Source organism: Mobula birostris, chromosome 9, assembly GCF_030028105.1.
Source record: "Mobula birostris isolate sMobBir1 chromosome 9, sMobBir1.hap1, whole genome shotgun sequence".
Taxonomy (NCBI): Eukaryota; Metazoa; Chordata; class Chondrichthyes; order Myliobatiformes; family Myliobatidae; genus Mobula; species Mobula birostris.
Window position 1 is genome coordinate 135,273,874 of NC_092378.1, and position 12,573 is coordinate 135,286,446.

General features: G+C 41.3%; 1 protein-coding gene across 4 annotated transcripts in view; it reads left to right on the top strand.

Annotated features, from left to right (window-relative positions):
• fbxl16 (F-box and leucine-rich repeat protein 16) overlaps positions 1-3,100 on the top strand; it is a 157,861-nt gene extending 154,761 nt beyond the window's left edge. For all 4 annotated transcript variants that reach the window (XM_072268904.1, XM_072268906.1, XM_072268907.1 and 1 more), the window contains exon 6: positions 449-3,100. In XM_072268904.1, coding sequence (XP_072125005.1) covers positions 449-597 — 149 coding nt within the window. In that variant the 3' untranslated portion in view covers positions 598-3,100. The remainder of the gene's footprint in view (positions 1-448) is intronic.
• The last annotated feature ends 9,473 nt before the right edge of the window (positions 3,101-12,573 follow it).

Consider the following 12,573-nt stretch of genomic DNA (forward strand, 5'->3'; position numbering starts at 1 on the left):
TCACCAATGTGGCATGCAGTGCATTATGAATTTGAATGCTCAGCTATATGCTATATTGGATGCCTCATTTCCTTTTATACTGCTAAAAAAAAAAGAACAGGTGTCATCTCAAAGGACTTCTTAGCACAAAAAAACATATCAATTAAGTAAAATATCAGAGGACTGCAGGTAACTATGGCATTTTATCCCATTACAAATCAGTCTTTAGAGGTGGCTATGAAAAAAAAGTAAAGCTCCATAATAATTGCGTGTATAAATAGATTACTTAATGAGGCTATTAAAATCTAACCTACATAACTGGCAAGAAAGATTATGAGGTAATATTGTCCTCATTTTGGGGATTAACAATTTAATCTCCAGTTCCAATCCTATTAAGTATTTCTGACTTGCATGCTACTTTTTTTCCCACCCCAAAGCTGGGTGATAACTCTACCTTTTCGTCCCATAGGCTGTCCACTGTTGACCACCGCCGGCCTCTCAGGCTTGATTCAGCTACAAGACTTGGAGGAGCTGGAACTAACCAACTGCCCTGGTGCTACCCCAGAGCTCTTCAAATATTACTCCCAACACCTGCCCCGCTGTATGGTGATTGAGTAAGGACACCAGGGATTGGCTACTTACAAGAATGACCACCTCCAGCCAAACCCCAGCACTGATTATCAATCAGATAAAAGCTTGGAGATGAGTGTGCATCTGATCAATGATAGGAAAATGATTTTAATCGTGTCAGGAATGAGAAAGAAACTGTGAATATAAACAAACTCAAATTACTTTTGCTTTGGTGTGCAACCAGAGTCATCCCATTCTCTCTGTCTGGATGTGTGAATTCCACAGTCATTCCTGCTCATCACACTTTTCTCTAAATGTGGAGTGGTTGTGATCAGGCTTGTTCTGAGCATGTGCAATGTTTGCAGGTAGCTGCAGTCACATGCTACTGCTGTAACTCTTGTGTTTCGGTGCTGGATCTCTGTAATATGTCTAACTTTTATGTAGATTTCCGTTCGCTGAAATGTTTCCCTCCGCGAATGTGAGGCTATATTTCTCTTATTAGAAAACGAGTTGTGGTGATCATTCCTTGTGCCAGGGATGGATGTTAAAACATCTCTTCCAGAAGCAGATGTCAACCAATTCTATTAACTCTTAACCAGCTAACAATGGAGAGTTTCCCCCACCAGCCCAAATATTGGCAGGTAATGCTTTTTCTTCTTTTTTAAAAAAGAGACAATTAGTATTTTCTTTTTCAGTTTCTCACGTTGGCTGGTTTACTGCTGGGATCCGTAAGGGGGACAAAGTTGGGATTGGGGTCTAGATGAAGGAGTACAACACGTGACTTTTTTTGGTGCAGGATGAAGGACATATGGGAAACCAAATCAGCAACAGCAACTGCCCATTTCATCCCTGAAGGTCTCAGGGATTGGATGAGTTGGACTAGACTGTTTTGATATCTACAGGAGTATGTTTTCATAGAGACCAAAAGAAGCCCATTTTGGTTGTCGGCCTCCTGTGAAAGCAGGACGGCTTTGGGACTTCCTTACTGTATATATTTTTCTGTCTGTTTGGATACTCTTTAAAGAATTATAACTTATATTTGCTAAGTGTTTTCCTGTGCTGTTGGCCATTGGCTGTGATTTATAATATGTTGCTTTAAATGAGAAGATCTTAGAAGGTAAAATGGAAGGCCTGCACTCCATATATCAGCTGTAAAAGTACCAAGCTTTTCTCAACCCTGCCTCCTTGCCCACCCCACCCCCCACCCAGCAATACAGTGACATTTTACAAAAAAAAACTCAAAGCAGAAGCAGCAATATTATTTCTATCATTGCTTTCAGCTGAATTGTGATGCCTTTGTTGTGTACAGTGTGATGCTTCCATGCAGTATCCTTTCGGAAAGTCAGTCCACTGTCAGTACAAATATTCTTAAAATAAATATTCCAAATAAAACCCTCCGGCTCTTGCTGCCTTTATTGCGTTTCTTTGCAAGAACTAGCACAAAGGCCGTTTCATGGCATTAGCAGGTTGGATCAAAAACGAGAGGGTTTAAGATTTGAAGTAGAGGAGAGATGATGAAAAAATACTCCAGGGTAGGAGATCTCTGAAACTAAATGTGGAAGGCATAGAGCAGAATCCTGTTTGCATTCAAAGTGAATTTGAGCTGTGGTCTTCAGCGCTAAAGACCCGCTAAATGGGATTAGCCCAAACCCGCTAAATGGGATTAGCCCAAACCCACTTTCAAGTGGCATGGACAAAAATGGCCTCCTTCCTTTTAGTAAATTTGCCATAACTCTGCAATTCATTCCAAACTGATCATCGTCGGTCCATTATCAAAAGTGCTCTCTGAATCCAGGTGCCTACTAAATGCTGTTTTAGCATTGTTCGTGGTTGTAAAGCTGCAATGGCACAAACAACCCTTTCTATCTTGCAAAAATATAGTGTTACCCAGTTCCATTGAATGAAAGCTGTTTCAGTGAATACCCTAGTGGCTTATTAAAAAAAGAACAATAGAGTCTTAACGAATGAGCCGCACTGAACTTTCGATACCACCAGGGGACCAATGAACTACTTCAACAATTTAAAGAACTTGGTTAAAAAAAAAGATTAGTTTCCTAATTTTTCTGGAGGAAAAATACCCTAAAGTTTTAATTCTGTGGCAAATTTGGCTTAGTTTCAGCACTCTTGCCTTTCAGTTGTTCAGCTGTGATTTCTAGAGCCACTCCAAAGACATAACCGATCCTAACACTTCAATGCAGTAAGTAAAGAGACTTGAAGCTGGAGGCCTGATGTCCGTGAGCCTGAGAATTCGGGGCTGAGGACTGGAGGCCCAAAGGCAGCCTGACCTGGCGTTGGAGGCCTGTGTGTCTGTGTGCGAGAGGGAGTGGATGGAAAAGGAACTTGTTTTGCTGTTCTCTGGTTTTGTTGTTGTTGCTGCTTGTGTTGATCTGTTGAACACTACAGGCCTGACGAAGGGTTCCAGCCTGAAACATTTCCACGGAGTTCCTCCAGCCTGTTGTGACTGTAGGCATGCTGTGTTGGCACTGGATGTGTGGCAACACGCGAGGGCTGCCCCCAGCACATCCTTGGGCATGTTGGCTGTTACTGCAAATGACACATTTCACTGTATGCTTTGATGTACGTGATAAATAAATATAAATCTGAAAGGAGTACTCATATCCTGCCTGTGTTCTTAGATGCTTATCACAGTTATCTCCGCACCATCTGAAGCCCTCATCTTAAAAAATTATTAACACAAATAGGTTATTTTTCCCCTTTAGGATATTCAAAATAGAATGATGAATTCTCCCCAGTATAATTTGTGTAGAAAATGAACGAACAACAAGAGTCCAGCAACCAGCCCAAGTACATGGAAACACAAAATAGCTTTTCAGATGAAAACAAGGTGAAAACTGGTAATTAGCTAGAATGACAATGAACTGAAAACTATTCACTTTTAATGCAAAGAAGGAAAGGTGATGCAGGATGGCACCAGAAGAAAAAAAAAGTAGATTTATAAAGTAATTCTCATAAAAGAAATTAAAATTGATGCATAAGGCAGCGGGAGCAACAATAAACTGGTCAAAAAAGTAACTTACACAACTGAAACTGTTCAAATAATTTCTTTCATCTAAAATCATTTCTCCTTGAAATCACAAATGAAAATGAAGTGGTGGATATTCTTTACTTTTTCATGCATTTGTGCTTCCCTATCTTCAGTGAGGAACTGGATTTAGAAACATAGAAAACCTATAGCACAATACAGGCCCTTCGGCCCACAATGCTGTGCTGAACATGTCCTTATTTTAGAATTTTAGAAATCACCTGGGCTTACCCATAGTCCTCTACTTTTCCAAGGGAAACAAAGGGAAAGTTGATCTTTTGGTAAGCTAACTACGCAAATGACTTTGCACTGTGCCTAGCGTACTTTTGAGAATATTTCGCAGAACTCTGTCATTACAGTGTAAACTATTCTAATAATATTCCAGTGTTGTTAGACTTAAACAAAACCAGTTGTACCTGCCAAAAGATTGCCTCATAATTATGTAAACATCCCTTTTCCCTGCACATGCAGCAAAGAAATTTACAGCACAGATGGGGGCTATTTTTCTCATCATATCCATGCCAGGAAAGTCTCAGAATAAAACACTGCAGCCAAAAGAGTAGCAATTAACATCAGCTCTGAGCTCAAGTGGAAGCTTCAAAGTGTTATAAATAACAATAATAGTTGGAAGTGTAACTGAGATTATAACATATTGATTTGGTGGCATATTCACAATCCTACTCCAGTTGCTGCTATCATTTATATTTTAGTGAGACTTCAACCTTCAAATACACCCTCTATCCAATTCTTTCCATAACATATGGAAGTTTTGACACGTCTCCTCCCCCATTTTATTCAGAAATAAATTCTCTATTTCTTCAGCTTGTTAAACTGTGTAACTTAAACTGCCTAATAATAACACCCCTCTTAAGGACTGTAGAATGTAAATTATGAAGAGTTATATAGCTTCATGGGTACGTCTCTGATATTTAGCAAAGTTGCATTCAAAGCATAAACTATAGAACAGACAGCATGTGGGATGAGGAGTGGAACATTGGCAATGATGGTCTACAGTGAATGAAGCAGGATGCAGCAGACAGTGATAGTGTTTAGAGATAGCAGCTATTCAGGAAGCTGTAGCTAGCAGCGTTGCCGTCTTGCGGAACAAGCAGCCTGGATTCAATCCCCACCTCAGAAACTGTCTGTGTGGAGCTTGCATGTTCACTGTGTAGTTAGGGTTAAGTGCTAGTCAAATCCACAAAAAAAATTAACTCAATTGGGATAAGGTCAAGAAGACAAATGGGATGTTGGCCTTCATTGCTAGAGAGATTGAATTTTAGAGCAGGGAGGTTATACTGCAATTGTACAGAGTACTGGTGAGGCCACACCTGGAGTACTGCATCAATTCTGGTCTTCTTACTTGAGGAAGAACATACTGGCTTTGGAGGTGGTTCACCAGATTGATTTCGAAGACGAGGGGATAACCTAGGAGGAGACATGAAGTTGTCTGGGACTACGTTAGCTGCAATTCAGAAGAATGAGACGGGGTCTCATACAAACATAGAAGTTGTTTCTACTAGTAAGTGAGACTAGAACTAGGGGACATGGCCTCAAGATTCAGGGGACTAGATCTGGGACTGAGATATGCTTTTCCCCAAAGAGTGATGAATCTGTTGAATTCTCTGCCCATGGAAGAGACTACCACATCAAATATATTTAAGACACAGATAGACTTTGCATAGCAAGTGAATTAAGTTTTCTGGGGAAAAGGCAGGTCAGGGGAAGCTGAATCCATGGCCAGATCAGCCATCATCCTATTGAATGGCAGAACAGGCTTAATGGCTGTTGATGGCCTTCTCCAGTTCCTATTTCTTATGCTCTTGCAATAAATTAAATAGGCACATTCAAAGTGGTCAAGAGTTTCATCTTCTGAGGTTAGACACAAAGAGACTCTCCAGTTTTAGCTTAATTAAACAGCAATGAGTGAGAGACTTTTGATTCAACAAGGAGGGTGACACAAACACACACAAAACGCTGAATGAACTCTAAGTCGCGCAGCATTTACGGGGGGGGGCACACACAAAATGCTGCAGGGACTCAGCAGGCCTATGAAGGAGAATAAGGCAGTCAAGACCTATCATCACAAATAGAAGGGAAGGAGGCGGAAGACAGAATGAGAAGTTAGGGGGAGAGGAGGGAGTAAAAGGTAACAGATGATAGGTCAGCCCAGGTGAGAGGGGTGATGAAGTAAGAAGCCGGGAGACAATAGATGAAAGAGGTAAAAGGCTGAAGGAGGAGGAATCTAATAGGAGAGGACAGTGGACCATAGAAGAAAGGGAAGGAGGATAGGAATCAGACAGAGGTGATGGGCCGGTAAGGAGAAGAGATGGGAGTGAGAGGTTACCTAGAATGGGGACTGGAATAAAGAGAGGGGGGAGGTGAAATTTCCATAAGTTAGAGAAATCAATGTTTATGCCATTAGACTGGAGACTACCCAAGGTTCAAGGTATATTTATTATCAAAGTATGTATGCAGTATACAACACTGAGATTTGTCTTCTCCAGATAGCCATGGAACACAGAAAACCATGGACACATTCGAAGATATTGAACCCCCCTCACGCAAAAAAGCAAATTGTGCAAATGGCAACAAAAAAAACAAACCTCAAACCCCTGCATAAAAAAAACAAATCGCGCAAACAGCAACAAGAACGTCAAACTCCAAACTCCCCCTCACGCAATAAAAAAAAACAAACAAATCATGCAAATGGCATCAAGGAAGAATGGCACAGAATATAAAAATATAAAACTGCAAGAGTCCAAATGAACTACAGTCCAATCCATAAATTGTACAGACAGAACTTTGGTATCATCTTCAAACAGCATCAAGGGAGAGAGAGAGAGACCATTCGAACACAGGGGCCTTCCATCAGGAGCAGCAAGAAACTGTCACCCACTGACAGCAGCAAGCGAGAGGCCGGCAGACGGCGCTGAACACTCACTCACCTTGACATTTCAATCTACCCTCGGTGCTTTAATCGGCGAAGAATGGAGTCGCGCATGGGCTCACACCCCATCCCTAAGGTGTTCCTCCTTGAGGCTGCTCGCCTCCTGGATTCTGCCTGGAGACAGCAAAGTGCCAGATCGCTCAATCGATCAAACTGTAGATCGCAGGCTCTAAACAGTACCAGAAACACATTTAAAATAAAAAAACATAGAGGAAGTGAAAGAAACTGTTTTGTGAACTATCTGAAGATGGCACCAGAGGTAGCCGTACTTGCTGATGCCATCTTGACTGGACAGAATATGAGGAGTTGCCCCTCCAACCCAAATTTTGCCACATCATGGCAGTAGAGGTGACCGTAGACAGACACAAGAATGTTATTTGCTTCAGCTACGACTTTAGCCTCACCATCATGGGCATAGAAACTACAGCCCAGGGCTGTCAAGGTGAGAATGGTTTTAGCTTTTAAATGGCAGGCTCTTTCTAGCCTGCAGCAACCCCTCCCACATTGTCATACCATTCTGTATTAGTGTCACTGCCTAGGCTCGCTGTGGTGAGAAGAATGCCCATGTCACTTTTCCCAGTGGAGGAACAAAGCATCAAATACGCCTGAATCGTGATCGTGTTGAAAGCTTCATGGCTGCAAAGAACCTCAAATAGCAACTATATTGCTTTATAGTCACCATTTATGGTTCTTGTCGCCACCACCAATACATAGAGAGCATATCGTTATCTCTTTATGTATGTACATACAATCAGCCTATGTATATAACAATTCAATTGTTTTACAGGATTGCTTTAAAATGTAGTATTTTTTAAAAAATAATTGTTTTTTTATGCTGTATTCGATTCAGAGTAACAATCATTTCATTCTCCTGTACCCTCTGTATAGACGATAAACCATCTTGAATCTTGAAGTTACAGAGAAATGAGGAATACTTTCTCACACCCAGAAGAGAATAAAATGAAGACTTGTATTTGAACAGGACATGCACTCAAATTTATCACCTAATTTTTTTTAAGAATTTGACCATTTTTTCAGCAATATGATGCTTTGTTGCCATATGTGAATTATTCACTAATATATTGACATGGTGCTTGTAGTAGGGAGCTCTAATGAGTCACTGTCACTGATGGATGACATGTCTGTTCAGCACCAACAAGCCTGTTGACAGTGTCCCTTGTTACAGATACTGTCAAACAGAGTCAGCACATAATCCCATTGAAATGCCTCCTTTGTCTAATGGATTATTGGGAGGGCAGGTCAACAAGTTTAAAATTCAACCACCTACCCGCCACTTCCCAAATTCAATGAATTCATCAAAGCTATTCAAAATGTGTCACAAACAACCCACACATCCATGTCAGAAATGCGATCTGTCAAATTGTGTAGAGTGGTACTGTGTGTAATTAGCTTGTTTAAACTTGTAAAGTAGAATTGTTATGAGTGTTCAAAAAAAAGGATACTGCTGCTCAGTTGTTTACTCTTGAGAAAACATTAAAATAAGGTGAAAGCCAGGTTTTCTAGAAAGTAACAGTCATAATTCAAGATATTACATCATTGTGCATTTATAGTATCACTTATTTTCAAAAGAATGAACAAAATAATTAACAGAGGAATTTATCGCCACAGATGGCTAAGGAGGTCATATATTTGGGTATATTTCAAGTGGAGGTTGATATGTTCTTGATTACTAAGGGTATCAAACAGTTACGGGGAGAAGATAGGAGAATGGGGTTGAGGGGGATAGTAAATCAGCTTTGATCAAGTGGCGGAGCAGACTCGATGAGTCAATGGGTGGAACGACCCAATTCTGCTCCTGTGTTTTATGCTACACAAGAATGGAGAGAACACCAATAAATTTGTTAAATCTTCTAACTGGATTTTTCTGTAGTGGTGCACTGTTAATTGATGAATATGCTATTCACTGTATGTCAGTGATACTGTCATTTGGTTTGACACTAATATATGATACTCCAGCTGCAGCACCTTAACGATTTGTTGTTTGCATATCAAAACCACACTTCCTTCACTCAGTGTGCATTGAGGGTGTAGAAAAAGGGAACTACCATCTCAAAACAGCTTTAACAGTAGCAAACAAATTTTAAAAAAACATTCACTGTTCTCTGGAGCAACTGCAATATGGCACTGTCTTTGTGTTATATTACATCGAACAGCTTTGGATCTTACCTACCAACACTAAAGACCCAAACCAATATAAAGAAACTACACCAGTAAAATAGAAACAGATATAACAATTACAATAATAGAAATTAAATAGAAAGGAGGGCCCTCTATATATTTTGCAGTGTCTGATGGTATCTTACTGGAATGGCATGTGAAACCCCCGGTTTCCTTGGCTGTGCGAGTCTAAGGAAAGCACTCTCTGGTCCCGCCAAACTCGTGAGATTGAGATGGATCTCCAACCTCAAACCCGGTTTATGTGAATGCTGTGTATTTTGCTACCCTGTTACAAATTAGTGCCATGAAATAACAGACAGTACATCAAACATGATTCAAGGAATTATATTTATGAATCTTAACTTGAGGGTTAGTAAAGAAAAACAAAAAGGGCCCATTTTAATTAAACAGTCATATGTGCACAAGTTGGGGCTCAAATTTTCATCATATTCACCGATCCTCGATCAATCTCGCCCCTGGCCTCGTTGAATCACAGTCCCCTCCAGGTCGAATCCCAAGACATCTTCTCTCCATTGTCTTCTCTCTTCATCTCCCCCGAACAAAAGCCTCAAGCCCAACCTTAGTGTCCCTCATGGGAGAGAATCCTCCACCATCCTAATTAGATGGCATAGACTTTGCCTAATCCCTCATAACCCAAACAAGCTGAAAACAGAACAGACTGCTCTTACAGAACTGCTAAATGAAATACGTACAGTGTAACAGTAAAAATATGAACCCGAGCATTACACATGAAAGACAAAAAGATTTCTTAACCAGGTAGGGATTGCCCATGATAAAGATTTGGACAACTCAAATAGAGATCTTTCTTAGGAGTCATTAACTGGGAAAACCACAGGTTTAATAGGTCATCCAATAATTTTCAAACAGCTTGGAAACAAGCCCTTTGGTGCAAGTAATCCACACTGACCTACATGACTATCTGAGCTGCTGCCATTTGCCTATATTTGAATATAACCCTCTAAAGCTTTCCCTTTCATCACCCAACTGCATGTCTTTTAAACAGTATAATTGTTGTCACTTCTACCACTTCTTCTCGCAACTCACTGTATATACACATCACCCTGTGTGTGAAAATCTTGCTCCCTCCCCCAGAGTTCTCTTTAAATCATCCTTCTCACATTAAGCCTGTATCTGTACCTCAAAAGGCAGCATCCGTTATTAAGGATCCCCTTCACCAAGAACATGTCCTCTTTTTTATTGCTACCAAAGAGGTGGTAGCCACTCAACATTTCAGGAACGGTTTCTTCCCTTCTGAATGGCCAATGACTCCAGACACACAGACAGACTTTATTTTGCACTACTTATTTAATTATACAGTATATATATTTCTTAGCCGGCTGGTGGCGTAGTGGCATCAGCGCTGGACTTTGGGGCGAGAGGTCCCGAGTTCGAATCCGGCCGGCTCCCTTGCATGCTCTCCATCCGTGCCTGGGTTGAGTGTCGAGCTGACAACTTAACCACGTAAAAAAAAAAACCTGGAGAAGGATGGGCTCCGCCAGGTTTCAGATGCCCAAGACACGCCGTACAATGAGCATACCAAAAAGATCGGTGCAATTCCACCAGAAGTTAAGGGTGCATGCACACACACACATATTTCTTATAGTTTTTAATTATATATGTATTACAATATACTGCTGCCCCAAAACAACAAATTTCATGACATATACCAGTGATATTAAACTCGATTCTGATTCCATTATCTAGCACCACTCTAGACATGACAGAACATTTATCAAGTTTGTTGGATATAGAATTATTTGTAGATGTTTTGATTAGCTTGGTTAGTAACATAATATTGCTGCATTCCATTCATGGGACCTCAGTTTAAAGATTCACTCAGTTGGGGCTTCATTTACAAGAGTGTTCCTGCCAAAGCTAAAAGCAATAATACAAAAAAACACAAACACCCTATATTTTGTTTTAAATTTACTTTTGGGATCCAAACATCACTGCAGGGCCAAGAATTGCAGGCTTTTGGCCAATACGACAATGAAATAGTGGCAATATCAAAGATTGTTCATTATTTCCTGTACATAGTGTAAAGGAGAACAAAATAATTGTTACTCCAGTTCCAATGCAGTTTAAAAAACACAAAAGATAAAGAACACAATAATAAAAAAACACAAATATAAAAATACTGTTTAAAATAGCTTATATACATAGATTGCATTGTCCATAAAGTTACACCAGGCTGCACATAAGGTGACTGACAGGAAATAATAAGGTAGTGGAGGAGTTAGTGGATGGAAGTGTTGATCAGCCTTACTGCTTGGGGAAAGTAACTTTTTTGCTTTGGTGGTCCTGACGTGAATGCTATGTCCACAAGTGGGATGGGATCCTTCATGATGTTACTGGCCCTTTTCCAGCCCCTTTCTATATACGTCCTTACTGGTAGGTAGGCTGGTGCCAGTGTTGCATTGGGCAGTTGTGACTAGCCTTCCTGACTGCCGCAGCACAGTTCCCATACCGAGCAGTGATGTAGCTTGTTAGGATGCGTTCTTCTGCACATCTGTAAAACGACGCGGCATGGATGTGCAAAGTCCAGCTCTCTCCAGCCTCCTCAGAGAGTAGAAAAAAAAGAAAGGAAGTCAAGGTCTGTGGGACAATATCATGGAATACCGAAATGAAATGCAGAAACAGCATTCTGACCCAAATATCCTTGTCTTCTAGGTGCGCCAGGGCTAGGTGCATGACTGATGCTGTGGCACCAGTTCTGTCAGTAAGCATATTGGTGAGTGTCCAATGGGGCAAGAATGCAGTTCGGATATATGCCATTACCAGCCAGTCACAGCACTTCATGATGACTGGTGTCAGTGCCACCCAGCAGTAGTTGTTTAGTTCTGAAGCTGTAGAGTTCTTCAGTACAGGGTTGATGATGGCTGATTTGAAGCATGTGGGTCAGCAGCCTGGATAAGTGAGGTGTTGAAGATGTCCATGAAGACAATCAATCAGCTAGTATGAACACTCCCCGTGTACTTGGCTTGGGATATTGCCTGGCCCGGCTGCCTTACAGGGGACTGACTTTCTGCAGAGTCCTTCTCACTTCTGCTGCTATCACAGACAGTAGCTGCTCAGCTGGGAAGGGGGTAGTTATCACAGCCGGCACTGTGCACCATGCTCCAAAGCGTGCATGAAAATTGTTTAGAGTGTCAGGGAGGGAGGCATCACTGGTACAGTTGATGCTGTTTTTCCTTGCGTAGTTTGTAATGCCTTTGATGCCCAGCCATGTATGCCGAGCATCGTTATTGGACAGGCGTTTCAGAACCTTTTGTGCGTGGGCAGCCATTGTCCTGGTGCTTAGGGTACGGTTTCTTCTGGCTACTCCAAGAGCTGTGCTGTCACTAGACTTGAAGGCAGGATCCTGGGCTTTTAATTGGGAGCACACCTGCGCATTCAGCTAGGCTTCTGGTTGGCTGCTTGTTCACCATTTTTGAGGCACCAATGTCGTCTACGCACTTGTTGACAGATAATAGACAAGGCATGGACCTCAAGGCCTGTGTCTTATCTGTATGTGGCAGCGTCCTTGAACATATACCAGTTACCCATTCTAAAAAGTTCTGAAGCATAGAGGTTGCCTCTTTAGGCCATACAGTGATGGTTTCTCAATTTTCAGCAGTGGTTGTTATGCTGGGATTAACATTATGGAGAAGTGGTCCAGTCTGTTTGCTCTCCTAGTGGACATGGAGGAATTTGGATAAAATATCCTGCTGGTTAACATGATTGATGTCTCCTGTAATTATGAAGAGACCGTCCAGATGCTTGTTTTGCAGAGAGGTGAAGATACTTTAAAGATCTCCAGTTTGTGCTGGGGGGGGGGGGCAAGGCAGAGATATAC